Source organism: Haemaphysalis longicornis, unplaced genomic scaffold, assembly GCF_048455015.1.
Source record: "Haemaphysalis longicornis isolate Haplotype H1 unplaced genomic scaffold, Haemaphysalis longicornis Haplotype H1 scaffold_12, whole genome shotgun sequence".
NCBI lineage: Eukaryota > Metazoa > Arthropoda > Arachnida > Ixodida > Ixodidae > Haemaphysalis > Haemaphysalis longicornis.
In genome coordinates, this window is record NW_027526225.1 from 90,791,638 (window position 1) to 90,810,945 (window position 19,308).

The 19,308-nt window shown below is 46.0% G+C and overlaps 1 protein-coding gene across 5 annotated transcripts in view; it reads right to left on the reverse strand.

Annotated features, from left to right (window-relative positions):
• Bt (projectin protein bent) overlaps positions 1-19,308 on the reverse strand; it is a 258,426-nt gene that overhangs the window by 131,533 nt on the left and 107,585 nt on the right. For 3 of the 5 annotated variants that reach the window (XM_077693762.1, XM_077693761.1, XM_077693763.1), the window contains 6 exons: positions 17,863-18,717; positions 13,818-13,924; positions 13,619-13,737; positions 13,313-13,549; positions 10,257-10,296; positions 9,526-9,619 (listed from right to left, as the gene is read on the reverse strand). In XM_077693762.1, coding sequence (XP_077549888.1) covers positions 9,526-9,619; positions 10,257-10,296; positions 13,313-13,549; positions 13,619-13,737; positions 13,818-13,924; positions 17,863-18,717 — 1,452 coding nt within the window. Of the gene's footprint in view, positions 1-9,525; positions 9,620-10,256; positions 10,297-13,312; positions 13,550-13,618; positions 13,738-13,817; positions 13,925-17,048; positions 17,319-17,862; positions 18,718-19,308 lie in introns of all 5 variants that reach the window. The other 2 variants (XM_077693764.1, XM_077693765.1) reach the window with 2 other exon arrangements.

Here is a 19,308-nt window from a genome sequence, read left to right on the forward strand (position 1 = left end):
ACACGGCAACATGAGCCATTTATTACAATGACGCGATGCCCTTTTTGGTCAGTCGTATAAGGGCCCACTTAAAAGGCAACGTTAACCGGCAAGCCCCACAGGCTTTTCAACTGTGGTGTGTCCTCAAAACTTCTTAGGTGTTCCACGACTGCACGCCCTTTATAATTGTTACTGCCCCTCAGGGAAAGTTCTGGACTGCTCTAGTACTCCCCGTGGAAACGAACAAAAACAATTTCCGCCTATGGGAGAGCTGGTGGCCCTCTTGGATTTGCTGGCCACCTTGGAACTACAACGCTACGTGGGGTGTTTAGAACAAAACGCACAATGCGCTGCAAACTAGCACTGCATGTTTTGTTTGGGATACTCAGGTGGGGCTGCAGTTCAAAGGTAGTCAACAAATTCAAGATGGCCACCATCTCTCTCATAGGCAGAAATTCATTTCGTTTATTTTCTAAATAAATAGGTAGTGTTGTTTCGATTCTCGATGTTAAACAAAATATACCACAAAATACAACCTTCACGTAAAGTTTGAGCACAAACGTAAAAGCGGTTTGCCGAGGAAAAAAATTTTTAAGACCCTTGTTTATTGTTAAAACACCCTGCATCAGCTCAAACACTGCTGTTTTTCTAACTGGCTGAAAGAAAAACATAATATTTCATTCTTCTTATCAGTAAAGACTTTATAAGCTCTGATAAAACTCACCTTGCCTGCTGAAATTTAATAAGTTCCCTATGCACAGTCAACAAAAAAAAACAGCATATACAGCTCATTGTGGCACTAAAGGATGTGGTTCTGTCCCGTTATTGTAATACAGTCAAACCCGGATATATCGAACTCGCAAAAAACGGTCATTAGTTTGATATATCGTATAATTCGATATATAATGTTTAAAGAATTTGACAATGCACAGAACGTACCTCATCACTAACTGTTGTTTACTTGCAAGATACATGCTCCGCAGGCACACTAGCGCGAGAAATAGTCTCCGATCTTCTTTTGCTTCATCACTTTCGAAGCATTGTTGAGCACACACTTTTCAACATTGTCAAGTGACTCGAAACAGCTGAGCCCACAGCCTTCTATTGCCGCGCAGTGGCGGCGAAGAACGCTCAGCGCGTGAAGAGCATCGGAACATGGGGGCGGGGCGGAACTCGTCGAGTCCTCACAGTTGAACACAGATGAACAAGGCGTACCGATGCATCGTCAACCGCGAAAACACGAAAAGGGAAGCATGCGTAGAAGTGAGGGGAGAGAGAGCCCGCCGCGCGAGACTGGCGAGACAGCGGGAGAGTGTGGTCCAACCACTATTTCCAGGGGGTGGCTGTCAGAGCGAGCGAGAGCGCGAGCGCTTGGGCTAAGTGACTTTTCAAACTGGGGGAGGAGACGTAGGCAGCTCGCCCAGCTGCTGCGCGGGAAAGCCAACTTCGGGGGCAATGTTGCGCTGCCGAAGTTCGATATATAGGTTGCGGCTGCCTTTTTTGTTCGATGTAGCTGTACTTTTTGCTATATATTCTCCCGGTAACATTATAGTGCACAATAATTGTTCGATATATGGGATAATTCGATGTAAACGGGTTCGATATAGTCGGGTTTGACTGTGAATTAGGGCAGATTCAATACAGTAAACAAATTAGTGCAGATTAAGTGACAAAAATGTGCAACTGCAATCATTAAAAATCACGCAAAACAGTCGGCGAAACAAATGTATGTGAGCATTACGATTATATGTCTCAGAGGACATTACCAAAAAAGAAAAAAGAAAAAAAACTGATGCCTTAAAGGAGCCATGAAGACAAAATACAAGTTGGGTTTATCAGAAAGACTGCTTAGTCCCGATGACAATGATACCAATATCATCACAATCTTCGAACAAATAACGAAGATATGAAAGAAAATGTGTGAAGCAGTTGCGACCCCCTAGCCAATTTCCCGCAACTTTTCTATGACGTCACGGAACCTTGTTTGTGCGATTGGCGGCCGTCTAACTGACCTGTCGGGACGACACATGACTGGACGTCTGTAATGGGGCCTCTAGTTCCATTTGACCGCATCACTTGAATGCTAACGTGCAGTTAACGCACTGAAAATTATGTTTTATTGTTGGCCCGTACGACGTCATTCTTGCTCATAACACGTCACTGTGGCGCAAAATTTGAAAGTTTTTAAATACTTCTTGCTTTTTTTTTCGTTAAAAAAACATCTTTTGTGGCTGTAATGGAGCTGAGTGAGATACTGAATCCAAGTTCTTTCAAATTAACCGAAGTTGTATTTTCTCTTCATGGCTCCTTTAACCACACAAAAGAAAAAAAGAAGTATACACCAGACCTAACAATTGCAATTAGATAGTTACAAACTAATTTAGACCATACTGCAGTCCTCTTGCATGCAACAACATCTCATTAACATAGCTGCTCTCGTATCTTGTCTCCACTAGAAGTATGTACAGCCACTGCAACCGCTTAAACTAGAACTCACACACACGCAAAAAAGAACATAGTTTAATTAAGAACAATGCTTGCATATGTGCCCATGTAACTGCAAGTTATGACAAACTGTTATCGTTTGTCATGGGCTGTGATGAAGGGGTGTCAAATCCTGGCTAAACAAATTCTGCAAAGAAGCATGCAGCCACTCACATGTGTCCTGTAGGTCAGATGTTTACGTGGCATGCACACAAGACAACAAAAACAAAAAATCATAAGCACAGCACCAAACTACGTAGTGTGCAACACCAAGGCAGAGAAAGAAAGAAGCGCATGCCGTGTAGAGCACCGTTAGACTCATCAACTACCTTGGCAAGAGCGAAAAATGAAAATTTGTGTTTATTTTTTCAGAACCAGTCTACAGACTCAACTGTGGCTGTTCCGCGATGAGCCAATTTTACTACCGTAAAGTTCCAGGAGAACACTCCCTCACAAAATACCGCCTAGTCCCTTTTAGGGTGAAATATCTAGTTTAATACATCACCCAAAAATTGTCCATAACGTTAAACTTGAGTTTTGATGCCTTGAAAAGCCTGAAAAGCTCTCTTTATAATAACCCTTCGATAGCTCATTCATAACACCGCTAATAACCAGCCTGTGAACAAGGTCGAGGATAGTTATTAGCTTTGGTTGTACAGATAAGGGGAGAGTAGAAGTGAAGCTTTTGAGAAGCGCCACATCAAACATTACGCAGTGATGACGAGAAAGGAAATACACAAGGCAGGGGGGGGGGAAGTACTTTTTTTTCCCCATTTTTGGCACTTGACCCTATGGCTTGCCCATAGTGTATTCTTTTAACTTCCTATCTCAGTTGTTTGGGTGGGGGTTCCCTTGGACTCCGCAACATCTACAATTCACTGAGGACACAAGTAATTTTTTTTTTGTCTCGCACGCAAATTATGTTTTAGTACAAAAAAGCACAAAAGTACATCATTAACATGTACGTAAAAAACATATGAAATGTTCCTACATTTTGTGTTTTTGACATTTTATGAAGAGTTTTGTGGTCGAACTAGATATTCAAATCAGCACACCAACGCATGCACAATGTTTAGTTGCAACTCAGGAAATGGCATAACTAAACAAGGACAAGAAGAGTTAGACAACCAGAGGCACAATACCTTTAAAACAGAACAACTAAAGCAAAAGAAAGGCTGGAAGCCAAGCTTCCAAGAACAAAGGATCAAAAGAACAAGGCAGGGAGAGAGACCCAGAGAGAGAGAGGAAGACAGCCGAGACGAAGCAACAACCTGCTGCCAACTGCCTTGCACAAGCTCGGGTAGAGAGAGAGAGAGAGGAAACACTGAGGATGATGCTTTCATTCGAGTGGCCAACCTCGCTGCCTCGACGCACTCGTTGCAGAATAGGCCAGTCGGGAATGATGTCGGCCAGAGACAGACGCCTATGTTCCCACGGAGAACGCAGATCCAACGTCTGACGCGAGGATCGACAGCCGCACGGGAGACAAAACACGTGAAAACAACGTGACGCAACACAAGGAACACAAACACACGTGGGACAGACAGACGTGAGACAGCACAGGACAGGACAGTGAGAACTGACGCCCCCCGGGTTCACAACTACACGGTACCCGAGTTTAGATTAGTGCCCTTCTTGCATATACCCTAAGGAGCAGCACGGACAAAAGAGTGTTTTAGCATGCTGCAATCTGCGATTCGTCATTTGCGGACTAGCCACACCTGTCCTCTGAAACAGTGCAGCGGGACCCACTGGTTGCCGATTGAAAAATTAAAGCCGTTCCATTCAACGTGAAAGCTGTCGGAAGTGCAGAGCAGTGATTCGCCATAGCGGGATGTAACGCCGTTATTCGCTCACTGCTACCACCCAATGCAATTCAAATTTCCCACCTTCGCAGTGCTCGAGCGCCCTTTGCCTGAAACTGCGCCAATGAGAGTTCTGTTCTTTTTGTGCTTGCTTTTCCTCCCGCATGTGCTGGCATTGCACTGCCACCTTTTTACGCTTACTATCGCAAAAAGCAACCCAACGAACATTCCTAACTAAATGAACGCGGGAGCTGTTGGTTATTTATGTATATTTTGCCTCAAATGTACCTACAGTTTTTTTTGCGCTAAACAACGGGCAGATGTATGACAAGTGCCAGCGGTTCACGAGTTTCGAACATGTATGACTATATAAACCGCTTGGCTTTCAAAGCCTCTGGGTTACGCCGCGACGACAGCCGCTACGACGGAACGCCGTGTGGCCCTACTTGGGTCCAGCGAGCGAGCTATGACGACTAAAGTGCTCTGCACTTAATAACTTCAGATCCCACATCCCGGTATGCTAAAACATTCTCATGCCTGCATGGCTACATCTAAAAAACAGCTACACAAGTTGCACACAACAAAAACCTACACAACATTCTTTTAGCATTGCAATTAGGCTTAGAAAATAACTTTTTTTAGGAATTATGACTTAAGGGCTCATGGCTATTACGCAAAATTGTTAATATACCTGGGCTGTTGTCACAGAACTTGATAGACGTGTTTTGCAGCATCATGATCGTATATACAGAATTTACAAACCAGAAATAATCTGGAATACATGCAATTTTTCTTTCTCCTAAAACTTAACTTTCGTCACATTTTGAAAAAACTACTGCGTAATTGGTGCCAATTATTTCTATTTTGTGAAGCAAGTATCTACAGAAAACAAGGAGTGAAGTAAAGGTTTTACGCTTCTAGCTCTCCCACTTAAAAAGCCATGCAGCTCCAAAGCTCACAATTGCAAAAAAGAAGTAAATTTTAATTCCTGTCTTTCAATCATGAACTTTGGGCCAGCAACTTCTGGAACAATGAAGCTAGAAGCATCAAGCCCCTCTCATTGCAAATCTTAATGAAAGTTTTTCTAAATTATGTTTGCATAAAAATTGTCAGCATTTATTGAACAGTTTCTTCTAAAAAGACGACAAACCTTTAACAAAAATGTTTGCACATATTCCAGCTAACTTAAGTTAAAGTACCTAATCATATTTGTGATTAGCACACTGAAATACGCACGTACGCTGCCTTTCATGACAAATGCCCAAATATAAAAATGCATTTCTAAGACCAGTGAGCCTCCTTAAACATTAACAGCAGATGTTCACTTGACACTTAAAAAGTTGAAAACTGTAGATGCAATAATATGGGAATGCATGTAGGAATTGGTAAGGCCAGAATGAACCAAGATAATTTAATAGAGAGATTTTTAAATTTCGATTTTACCCTCCCTCTGAAAAATTTGATACACTCTCTTCGACTTTACGCTCCACTTTACACTTTAATAAAGCATTCATGTATTATGCACCAGCATGTCATACCTCACTGATTTTATCGCAAGAGTTTTACTATGGTAGTGCTAAAATTACAATGATTAACTTAAAGGCGCTGAATGCGGCCAGCTGGACACAACACAATGGGCACAAGGACCCGACACAGAAACACAAACACAGACAAGTACAAACAGTAAACACAAACAAAAACTTGAAAGGGACCAACTCCAAAGCTGACAAAACGCAAGGCATTACAGGTGTACACCTATACGCAACTCGGGTGACCGCAATCTCCCATGCCAATTCTGAGATGTCTTTGAGGCAACTTTGGGGCTGATCACACACAGAAAAGGTGGAAGATGGGAGGAAAGAAGACAGAGGAGTGTCTGCCCATCCAGAAATGACTAAATGAGTGGAAGGGGACAGCTGTCACAACTTCAACCAAGAAGTTGAGCTGTGAGCCACGATATGCAGTAGGGAGAGAGTGGCAAAAGAAACAGAGCCAGTTGTGTGGTATGCCACTGTCCAGTGCTGTTAGGCACATTAACAGCCGTCTAAACCCAGCTTTAACCAAACAAAAATGGCTATAAGCTTCCTTAAAGGGGCCAAGCAGACAAAACACAAGTTTGGTTCATTTGAAAGACTGCCTTGTTAGAATCCTACTGACCTAACTTTTAAAGCAAACTTCGCTAAAATAAGCTACATAATTAGGAGAAAAGGGAATGGCCACGTGACTTACTAGCTCATGTTCCGCAATAGAACCTATGATGCCATATGTGCCCCTCTCTGCGATTGGCTGAGGCCGGCAAAAGCAAGCGCAAATTAGGCAGGGCTTATAAGCTTGCAGAAAGAGCTATTTTCACTCAAATGTAATGCACATTTATTTTACACCAGTAAGAATGGTGGGGTAAACAATGGAATTTACGGAAGTACCCGTAAACATAGAAGTACCGATGCGCACTGCTCTTGGTACTCTACGCACTACTATGCTGGTTTAGCTGCACAGCACTGCGGGGCTTCGGGATTGTCTCACACGACACTGGCCGATTGGCGTTAAGCGACAATGTCTTACGTGACCATATTTGTCGAGCGAAAACCGTGTTTCACAAAACTATTATTTCCTACCTTAACAAAAACAAGCCAGATACAAATACGGTCAAAAACAAAGCAAAGGCAGAAAACGGCCTGCCGTGGTATGGTGGCGCCATCTAGGTTGACTAACGGTAAACAAGGCTCCCCACCGCATATGACATCATTGCAGACGTCCCAAAAACACAGGATTTGGCGGAAGAATCAAAATTTTAACTTAAATTGATTAATTTAACAGTGAATAAAGCACCATTTGCTTCCATACAAGCACTGGGGGCACTACAACATGCGAAATCTTCCAAATAAAACAGACTTGTACTATTTTGTAGGCATGGCCCCTTTAATAAGGATATTCGAGAAGCGATGTGCATGGAAGCAGACAGAGGGAGGGAGGGAGGGAGAAAAAAAGGGATCCTCCAAAAAGCATAGAGAATGTCTTCAAGAAGAAGCAGGAAAGACAACAGATGGGCAGACAGCTTGCATGTGTGAGGATTGAAGATGAAGAAAAATTTGTCGGGAGAAGAGAAGAGCTCGAGAGCAGCGAGAGAGAAAGAGTGTCAGCTGCCGAGCTGGCCGGCTTGCCCAACCTCCATCTTCTCCTTCGGAACCTTGTGCAGCACTGGCCAATCGGGGATAATCTCGGCCAGTGATCGCCGCCGAAGGGTCGAAGGGGGGATCATGAGTTCGTCCTCCTGTGAGCGAGGGGACCAGCGCCCCAGCAATGGCAGCAATCAGCTCCAGTGGAGAACAAGGCATGAGCGAGAGTGAGAGAAGCTGCAGGTCACACCGTCTTGTACTTGTGTTCCCTTCCGAAGTCCAAAGCCGACGCCCTTTGCCGTGATGCGAGCGAGTATTGACCAAAATGGAAGAGTGGAGGGTGCCGCAAAATTTCCTCCTCTCGCAAAGCATGGCCAGGGAAGGAGGGGCCAAACAGGAGCCACGGCCGCGAGAAAAAGGGGGGGCCGCTCACTGTTGGAAAATGAAAAAACCGCATCCTAGAAGACGGGCGGCGGAAAATGCACCGCACGAGAAAATGACGCTCTCGCACAAACGCTGAAAAAAAGGTTGGACTGGGTGCGTAACGCACGTCAACACACACACAACAAAAGAAATGGGTATAAAAAGTAAGTGTGGGTGCGAAAAAAGAAAGCGGTAAAAATTTCGCTGAAAATCAAGCAAAAACAACGCGTCGTGCAGAAAAAAAAGCACACATGCGATGCAATTAGAAAAAAGTGCACCAAATGGCATACAAAATGAAGAAACCTTCTAGGAGACAGGCAAAAGCTGGTGCACTCGCAAGCCACAAAACAAAAGGAAAAGAAAAAAAAAGCCTCCGCTCATTCAGAACTGCTTGTTTGGCTTTTTGTGTAATGTTCAATGGGCATGAAGATACGGAGCCCCTCAACAGATGCAAAAACTGTGAGTGTTAGAGGTGTTGAATCATCTGTGAAACACACTTTCCCAAAAGTAACGCTACTATAGTGTTAGGAACACACTCTGTGCTGGTGGCAGGTTGCCACATCACTCCGGACTCCCAGTTACGTGCAGATCAGATGCTAAAGAATTGAGTGGCAGGCAGAAAAGTTTTACACACAAAGGCTCATGGCAAGAAGTAGATGAATCCGCTCACACATTTTTCACCTACAAAGTGTATTAGCTTAAAGAACGCAAAATCTATCTGAACAAGTTGTAGCTTTTATTGTGTTAAGTGCTCTTCACGCATTGTCACGTGTTTCTTTGTGCCACTTCAATCGCGCTTAAAATCACTCTGCAAGCTCTTCTTAAGGGGGCACATTGGTCTTAAACCAAAAAAGTTTATTTTACAATTATGATGATGAAAATTAGGGGACAAAATAGTTTTTCATTCTGATTGTAGATATAATTTTTTTGTGTGTAAAATGACTACATTCCTATTTGTTCATATTTCTATATTTAATTTTTTGACAGCTTCGGTAAAAGAACTGCTGTAGTGATGCATCTCAACAAGGTACCAGTGAACTGTGCACAGATGAAAGTTATCATTCTATCTGGTCTGTAGAAGAAGTTACAACAGTTCGAAGTTTGGGCTTAGCAGGCGGGAACCAGAAAAACCGGTTTTGTCTTCCAAGCCCAAACTTCAAATGATCGCAACTTCTGCTACAGACCAGATAGAATGATAACGTTCATCTTATTGCACTCCTTGATTTGTGCGCAGTTCACCGGTGCCTTGCTCAGCTGCATCACTCCAGCAGTTTTTTTTACAAAATCTGTCAAACCATCCAATATAAAAACCCGAATAAATACGAATGTAATAGCTTTACACAAAAACAAATTTTATATCTACAATCAGAATGAAAAACCACACGCGTCCCCCAATTTTTACCCTCCTAACTGTAAAAATAAAGTTTTTGATCCAAGGCTCATGTGCCCTCTTAAGGTTTGCACTAAGTGCAACTGCATGATGACTGGTAATAAACGGTGTATATGAGAGATCAAAATGCAAAAAAAAAACTTGTTCCTCGTAATGTGATCACAGCCTACTACTATCCCAAAAACAGGTGCAAAGAACAGGCACAAGTTAGCCACCACACAAATAAAAAAGATTCTCGTGTCAAACCGTTTAATGAAACAGTGCAAAAAAACCCAACGCTGACCAAACGCACACAGCGTCTGCAGGTAAAGAAAGGGCGACACTTTACCGGCTTGCGGGCAGCAAGCTGCTGCTCCTCCTCCTCCCGCTGCTTGAGTTGCCAGTTGGGGTCATCTTTGTCCATGCCCCATTTTGCGTATTGCCTGCGCAAAGAAGGGGATGGGAGGCACCGTGTTTCAAGTTTCCGGACAACAAATAAAATTCCTTAAAGAAGGGCTTGCGTTCGGGCTAGTTCGTAGTATTTCATAACTTTCAGCTTCAGCGCACAAAAAAAAAACGTGTACAAAGAGGACAAGGATGGCACTTGTCCTTGTCTTCCTTGTCTGTGTTCTTTTTTCGTGTGCTGAAGCTGCAAATTATGGAAATCCCTTTCTTTCCCCATGACTCAGGGTATCTGTAAACTGTGGAGGAAGAGGCTCCTTGTAAATGAGCACTAACAAAGCTGCAGTATTAGCCACCTCCTCCTCCACTAATTGTGCTCCAAAGCATCCTCCTACTCCCACCACCAGAGGCCAGTCTTGATCTGCCTCTGCCTGTCAGCCGAGCTGAGCAAACCAAATTCTGCGGGGCATCCCAAGGCCTCACGCTCAATCCTGCTCCTCATCCATTGATCCCCTGCGGCAACCTTCCTTACACAATACCAACAAACCACTGGAAGCACAGTGGTATTTCACTGCGCACCATAATGTCCATACATGACCTCATGTGACAAAAAATTTGCCAAAGCAACAAACTTAACAAAGGAAAAAAAAAACCATTTTGCAAGAGATATGTGCTCACCTGTGTTTGAGCATGGCACGGAAGTCCATACCACTCTCATCTGCAAAGAAATTGTGGGGGAAATGTCAGCATTCCTAACGCGGAATGAGTGAAAAAGAGTGGAACGTCCTGTCAAAACCCACTACAGAAAAATACTTCACATAAACTGCGTGGAAAGAAGGGCTCAATTAGAAAAAGGCTTTTCAGTTTGATAGATTATGCCTGCACTGATATTCCTATTTCACCCAAGCGCCTTTTCTTTCCAGAGCCATATCTGCAGTGTAGATGACTGCTTCACAGTACAAATTACGTTTGCACCTTCCCGAACAAAGTTAGGTGTGTTAGAAAACCTTTGTACAGAGTGAACAGCTACACAACCATAGAAGTTACCGTATTTCTGCGATTCCAAGCGCCCCCCAATTCTAAGCACCCTCCTCTACTTTCTGGGGAAAAAAATGAGAAGAAATGTTTGCACGCGAATCTAGGCAGCCATCGCAAAGTGGGTTTCAGATGTGTGGAAGCGGGCCCCCCTAGATGATGTTGCGGTCGAGTCATTTATTAAGTTTTCAATTACAAACCACTTCAGCAGACCAGAAGACGACCTGCTGGGGGGGATACTGAGAATGGCGGCCCAAGCGGCATAGTGGGTGGTGACTGTAAGCAGTGGCTTCACTGCCTGTACCTATTTCTCTTTTGAATGTTTGCCAAATGAAACACTATTCCTATGGCCACGAAAAAAGTGGAAAGGGGGGTGGAATGACTACTATTTGGGTTTTTTCATTCTAAGCACCCCCCTCATTTCGGGCATCACAATTGTGGAAAAAGGGGGGTGTTTAGAATCTAGTAAATATGGTACTTCATTTGGATCTTCCAGAGAAAAATGTTCAGGTGCTTTGTATGCAAGGTATTACAGGAATATTTCCCAAATGCTCAGTGTAGTAATAGCCCCATGAGGCTTTCGAAACAGCAAATACATCTCTTATGCGCGCTTATTTTTTTTGTTGTCAATGTCATTAGATGGGAGAGTGAAGAGCGGTGCAGTAGGCTGTTCTGGCTCTGTCTTCATGAAAGCCCCCGTAAATCGCCAATCGAGAAGCAGTGTTTTTTTTTTTTTTCTGTTGTTATGCGAGTTGAGATGACGATCTTTTCCCAGCGTGGTGTTACTCTTCAAAGAGAACTGTCCCTTGAAGAAACACAAATAGAAGTGCTCAAATAGTAATTAGTCAATGTTAATTACCATCAGAGACACACAGTTATCACAGTGTGTTAATTCGGAGTGAAGTTGTCTCGTGGACACCAGCAGTGAAGGTGTGCGAAGTGTGAAGTTTGTGAACGCCAGACAAGCTTCGGACGGCTGTCTGGTTTTATGCAAAAGGTGCGGGTGTCTGTGTTACAGGTGGACACAGCTGTTTGCGTGCGGACGACAGGCATTGTTTTGTTTGTTATGTTAAAACCTTGTGCAGGCTGGGTGTACATGGTAAGTGACAGCTGTCGCGACACAAATGAGATCGCGTGTTCCAGAGTCCCCTTCTGAGCAAAACCTGAAGGTGCTGCTTTGAGTTTGCCTTCGAGCCCTAATATCAGAGTCTTCCGAAACTTCCAAACTTTCATGGCACAGCTTGAGGTTTTCCATATTTTGGAAAGTATGGTACGTAAAGACACAAATATAAGCACAGCTGAATTTGCGCAGATTATTTAAGGCTGCGAAGAAAGAAAGACGCATCCCGCTTTTTTAAGTAGCTCACGAGGCAGACGAAATTTCCTGGTAGCCATAACCCTTCTAGTGAAAAATGGGAGAAGTTTCCAAATGCCGAGATAAATGTACAGTTAAAATGCTTAAAGTGTAAGCTGTTGGTCTGTACGGGCATGGCAGGTATAAAGCAGCGAAAAGGCGCACTGACTTTATGTCGTTATTGTATTTACAAATTATGCAAGACGAGCTAGTTCTCAATGGTAACTGGGTTTGTTAAGCTGAGGAGGCAGCCCAGTAATGGGGCCTAAATTGCAATGCGCGGTGATCTTTGCGAATATAATGCAAGCACAAAAGGTTTAATGTCCTGTGAAGTCGTTAAAAAAGAAAAAAAAGTGGAAGTGGTACAACAAACGATCCCCAAATGCGTCGTTTCTTACTACGTTTTTTAAACCTTGAGTTAATAGAGCACATCAATGTTTCCTACTGATGAGTGTTATTAGGTTTCAGTGAATTGAACCAGTGCTGGTGTCCAGTTGTGTGCAGTAGACGTACCTTTCGTCGCAAGCAAGTGCACGTTGGCTGTCGTATGGGCAGTCAGCGCAGGTTTGTGTTAAGGTCACGTGCTGTTGGTTTGTTGTATGCAAGACGTGTTTGTGTTACAGCCAACCACATCAGTCAGCTGAGTACGACAGAGTGTGATGTGGCGTGGAGACCGACTTGCCTTGCCCGGAGCTGCCGGCAGCGGGGACCACTTTGCGTTTTACTGGTTTTGCAGGTGCGAGTGCTGCACCAAACTTCTGCTTAACGTCAGCGATGTTTGTGAGTGGCTTTACGACTGTCTTTTGAACCGTCTTTTGTGCCGCTGCATCGTGGTGATGAATGCAGAAAGGGTGGTGGTCATTGTGCAGTGTGACGGGGGCGACGACACAATGTAAAAACAGTGGGGAAAAAAAGAACACTTAAGCATAGCACACTTAATGTGAAATTCTAGAAGCTAGCACTTCTTAAAACTGTCAATAAATTTATGTATGAGTAATCAAGACTGAAATGCTCGTGTCATTTCTCCAGAGCCTGTGAAGAAACGGGTTTCAGCTCTCCGTCATTAGAGATATAACATCAACATATACCATATTTATTCGATTACAAGGCGAGAGTGCAGTTTGGAGACTAAAAAACAATCGCCATATATACGTGTATGTATATATTTGCCTTATATTCGAATAAATACGGTATTCACAGTGGGGCGAATGTGAAATAACGATGTGAAACATGAGAGTATGGTCGCAATTACAATAGCCAAGATGGAACACCACAATTCAACAACCAAGGGAATAACCAAAGCGGCGTGAGAGAGAAGAGAGGAGCGACGGCAGCCTCTGCTCACCACTGACGAAGAGGCTCATGGTGACGGAGTCCTCGCCGTGCTTGTTGTAGGCGACCACCTTGTACTTTCCCTCGTCGACGCTCTTGGCCTTGCGGATGCAGAAGCACACCGTGTTGGTCTCCCCGTCTGTGATCACCTGGTAGCGGCCGCCCTCGTACACCTCGCTCACGCCCTTGTAGAAGCGGAACTGGGGCACCGGGTTGCCCTCCACCTGCACCGACAGGTAGGCCGTGCCTCCTGCAAGCGCAGATAGAGCGAGTTGAAAACACCCTGCTAACAACGAAATTCAGGCCGCCTCCTCCTCACCTTCGACGGCCGTCACGTTCTCCTGGTAGTCCACGATGTTGGGCGGACCCTCTTCCGACTCCGGGATCGGCCGCAGGGGCGTTGATGGCTTCTCCACCTTCTCTTGGAGCTCGGAAACACTGTTACAGAGAGCACGCGCAAGTCAGCGATCACGGAACTACAAAGGATAGGTACAGATGACGTTTTCGAGGATGCTGACCTGGCCCGCCTCATGTCGATGCTCGAGCGACGCCGCTGCCGAACTTCAACCATTTCGCCGGGCCGAAGCTTCTTCATCTTGCCAGCCTCGTCGACGACCATTCCTTTCTGTTCGTGGCCGGGCAGGGCGAAAGGACACTGTCAGGCACTGCCCAGTGGTTTCGTGCGCTTGGATTCCTGACTAAGCGCTAACCTCGCATTATCTCAATCTTGTCAAAAGTGTTGACTTTTACGAACAAACGTAGACACTCCTGACAATGATACAGTCAGAGTAACTCTGGATACGGTGTACATAGGTTAGAAAATTGAAAATTGCACAAGGCAGCCTTAACTTTACAAAATTTAAACAAACACTCATAAAAGTGAACTTTCAAATATTATCAAGTGTTACAAGCTTTGCAAAGAGAATAAAACTTCGTGGCTGTGACGCTTACCTTTAGCATTTATCAATGTAATTTTGGAATTAGATTAGTATTACCGAGTTTCACGAGCTTTGCAAAGACAACAAAACGTTGCAGCTGCAAAGTTTACCTCCGACACACTTGAAATACAAGGCTTTATCACTTCACCTTCACTCTGCATAGCTGAGGCAATTTTCAGCACTGTATCGAAGGAAAAGAGAGCTAGACACATAACGAGGAAAGGATAACACAAAACAGCATTTCAGGAATAAAGCTTTGGAAGCCAGAGCAACAGCAAAGAAAGCTGAAACATATAGACTGCCGCATGCGTTCTGCAGTCTTAGGAGGGCATGCGGTGAGTCGGCAAGCAGTCGTAGCACAGGAATGTGACACATGGTATAAGACAGAGATACACGATAAATGCAGCAGAAAAATGCACCAAGTACAGTACTACACACAGATAGAGAGAGAGAGAGAGACAGGTGCAGAAGAACACTGGCATCTTGAGAGAACCCAGGCCACACAATGCACACAACGTATAGATCTTCGACACAAGACGATGTCCTCGGAGCCAGAAGTTCCTAAGCACAGATCCGGCCTTCACAGGAACTTTTGATGCTGGACGATGCACGAGAGACAGGCCAGAAAGCAGTGTTGGATCACAGAAGAAAAAGGCGAGAGAAGAGTCAGAAAGATTTTTTTTAAATGTCAAGGAACAGCAGTGGGATACAGATGTGACAGCGGAGTTGTAGAAGGTACAAATAAACAAACACAGTGGCGTAACAAACAAGGGTGCAGTAGAAAGGCGTTACAGACAGCGATGGTGAAATATGATTTCTGTATCCTACAGTGTAATTGTAGCATTGCTAAGGATGTCATTATCGTATTACAAGCCCAGCGGGATGTCACAGAGCAAGTCTAAACAGCGCTATGTCTCACACATAATAAAGGCAATGTTTTAGAATTACTGACATCCTAAGCAGAGGATTAATACAGCAAGAAAGAGTCGATCGGCTGACTCCAGTCCCGGTTAATTTGTTTACATAAAAGCTGCACAACATCGTCTTTATTAAGACAACCAGTTAGGCATGACAGTATTAAGAGATGTGTAAACAATTGTTAACTACTACATGAATGATGAATCACAGTCACAATGCTTATTATTAAGCTCTCGTATTTGGCCTGGTCAGTTGTATAACACACGTACTTAGAGTAATTATTTACCTTTAAAAGTTCATTAGAAATGAATGCACATGCTTAGAACTGTATAATGTCATTCTCTCTGAAGAACTGTTTTCAGTGATGCCTGCGGCTGACAACCAAAGCAGTGCAAATGTTGCGCTTATGGTTACGCAGCAAAAGCTCATCAAAGCCTGCAAAGCTTGGATTACAGAAGCAGCCGAAGCTTTCACCCAAAAGGTGAAGAGGCAAGAGTGCTAAAACGATGTGAAACAGATTTCTCAGGCTTGCCAGAAAAAATGCTCGCCCCCTCAAAAAGGAGGTCTTTGAAGCAGCGTGAAGACCATCACAAAAGTGTCCGTCAGGCAACCAAGCTGACGTCACGAAGACTTCAAGGAGTTCTCAGCGGGCGTCCAAAAAAAGCAAAAACAAGCAAAAAGAAGCACAGCCAAGGCATAGAAGGCGCCACATGAAAAAACGCAAACGTGACACTTGCTCCACGGGAACTGCAAAAGAAGTTCTCGCATTTGCGGGCACCAAAAAACCCCATTAGCATAAGCGCGTGCCTGCTGTCACAACAGAGATACGGTTTTGTGTGTTGTGTTGCTTAATTGAGGAGGCTTGAGCAGTGCAAAAGACAGCCAAATTATTACACCGCCCAACGGGGCATTGTAAACAGCCTGGGAAAAGCCACAAGCAAGTATACGGCAGCAAGTTTAGCTGACAGAAGCAGAATATCAAACAGCAAGGATGGTGGAAAAGCCGTTTGAAACTGCCAAACTCGGTCGTAAACATAGAGCGAGGTGGTTAGAGCTCCATGCAAGCTCATAACTGATAAGGTGACAGCACTGAAAATGTAAAGTGACACCGACATTACGGGCAGCAAGACAAGGAGGGTGTCTTCCTTTACCACTGCTCCTCAAGGCTAATTCAAGGGGACACTACTACGAAACACAAATCTTTGTGGAAACCCAGACTGGTGTGTATATAGATTGGAGCCACCCACCGACACAGTTTGTACGAAAGGCAGTGTCCGCGTGTTATGGCCAACAGCAGTCAGTATCCCCCAAGTGAAGTGTTGGGTGATAAGGGTGCGTCGGTATGTCACCTATAAAAATTGGTCACCTATAAGGGTGCGTTGGTATGTCGCCTATAAGGGTGTTGGCATGTCACCTATAATAATGCGTCGGTTGGTCACCTATAAGGGTGCTGGTAGGTCACCTATAAGGATGTGTTGGTATGTCACCTATTAGAGTGCGTCAGTATGTCACCTATAAGGATGCGTCGGTTGGTCACTTATAAGGGTGTTGGTATGTCAACTATAAGGGTGTGTCAGTATATCACTTATAAGGGTGTGTCGGTAGGTCACGTATAAGGATGTGTTGGTATGTCACCTATAAGGGTGTGTCGGTATGTCACCTTGCCAGCCATCAATGGAATCACATGCGACAACCGCCAGCAGAACTGGGTGGGAACTGCCAGGGATGCGGAGAAGCGAGTGGAGGGGCCAAAGCAGCGGTGGCGGCAACAACGGCAGCGGCGGCTCGGGATAGATCGCCCACAACGACCAGGCCAAAGAAGGACAACACCACGAGACGGGAGACTACAAGGTTAGGGCCAGCCACCCCAGCCGTGTCCAGCCTCAAACCAACCTCGTCGGCCGTGATGATCACCGAGCCTCGCCGCGAACCACCCGGCGAAGGCGTGCCGGGCTCAAGCGTGGCACCGCCGGGCACCAGCGAATCGTTTCGTGACGGTTCGGGCGTCGGCTCTTTCACAATGGGCACAACCCGCCGCTGGGGCGCTTCTTCCGGCTCCTGGACTGCAATCTCCGGCACGGACTCCTTCTTCCGCGGCTTGGGCGCCTCGTCGGGTACTCTGATCTCTGGCACGCCATTCTCAACCGGGCTCGGTTCTTTCGGCTGACAAATACACGAAAGTCCCGTTTTCAGGCAATGCTCGGCAAGCACTAGCGGGTGTACACAGTGTGACTGACACAGACTACAGCAGTGGGACAATCGGCCGCCCTCGCTGGGGACCTGCAGGCCTGAAAAGGAAGGTCACCGCTCGCACCTAGAAGAGAGAACCAAGGTCAGGCATACCTCACTGCATGCAAGCGGCTGGCGGCAAATCGGCCACGCTTGGAGCATTGGCAAGCTTGCGTACAAGCTTGCCAAGTGATGCACCTTGCTAAAGACTGCATCCTGACGTAGGCGTCAGCCAGGCACAGCAGCTGAGCTTGTGAAGCAGTTAGAGCTGGGAAGAAGAAAAAAAACAGCGGCTGGGAGGTGAGAATGAGCTCGGAAAGGCCACCGTGGAAGCACGGCAGCACTGAGGCCCTGCTGCGTGCAGCAACGCTTCAGCCTGCCGCACTTATCGGTGCTTCCCAGGGGCCTGACCAAGTGCATTCGAGAGCAGCGGCGTTGCGGCAGCCGGAGTGGGGAGCCCGATCGGCCGCCGTCGTACCTCAAGCATCTTTTCCGCATCCTCTACGGTCATTGGCACTCCCTGGATGGTGACGGTGGCAGTCTGTGGGAGGGCCACAAGCTCCGAAGGAACGTGCCCTGGTTCGGCAGCCACGCATATTGAGCTGCGGCGGCCTCTGGGCGAGGGCGGCGGCTCGGGAACCTTCTCCGGCGAGCCTGCCCGCTTGACGGGCCGCATTTTCGGCTTCTTGGGACCCTCTTCCTTGGAACCTTCCTCCTTGGGCTCCTCCGCCTTCACGCTCCGCTTCTTCTTGGGCTTCTTGGGTGCTTCGGTGTCGTCCACCGTAATGACCGGCACTGACGACTTCCGCGCCGGCGGCGAGTCGATTGCCAGGGGTTCGGGCTCCTCCTCCTCCCGCTTGAAGTCGATGATCATGGGCTCGCCAAAGTCCCGCCTCTCTTCTTCCTCTTCCTCGTCCTCGGGGCCACGAAGCTGGAACCCGAGAATTGTACGCGGAGAGTGCTTCGATCGTGGCGACTGCGAAGGCGAGGATGCCGCAGACTCCACATCGGATGGCTCTTCAGGAGCCAAGTTGAGGGGAGGAGGGATGTTGTCCTTCTTTCTGGGGGTCGTGGCGGGTGGAGGCGTGGGCGGGATAATATGCTCTGGGGTGGGGATGTTGGGTGATTTGGGAACGTCTTCTTTGCGGGGGCTGGGGGGCTCCATTTTATCGCTGAGGCGCCTTCTGCCAAGGGATGGCCGGCGCTCTTCTTTCGGCGATTGCTCGCGAACACGCTCGTCCTTCGAGTCGACCGTGACCTCGCCGTTCTGGTGACGGTCAGGTCTCGTTCTGCGCTCTGGCGGAACTTTTTCTTCGGCTTCAAGCTTTGGTGGCTGCAAAGTGATACCACGCTACACTGGCTGCACAACGGTGGTCATAGAAGAAGCCGTGGCTACTCTGAAGGTGCCTAGGTTGCTTGGAGATGAAAAAGATGTCAGCACGCAGCACACATTCAGAGAAAAACAAAGCAACAAAAAGAAAACAATGCCAGGAGAAAGAAGAGACAGCACGCCACTTGACGAGAAATTAGCTTTAAGTTATTATGTTATGCTAGTCCATTTAGGACAGAAACTTTAGTCAGTCTACACGGCTAGCACACCTCACAACGGTGTGGACCTACTCTAATGCAACACTCACCAATTGTCATTTACATCAACTAGAGTATCACCCTAAGCACCGTAGCACAGCAACTTTAACGTTGCACAGTGAACTGAGACACACCAACCTCACAGAGCTCAGAACAAGAACCTAGGCAAGCATCTACACACGCACACTGGCATACAAACAGACAGACACGCTCACGACTGTCCTACCAATGACTAAGTGCAGGCAGAGCTCCCCAAGGTAAAGGCACAGCGACATCCCACAGACCCCTCCTTCCCCTTATATATAAAAAATAGATTTAACACTTACACTATCCTTCA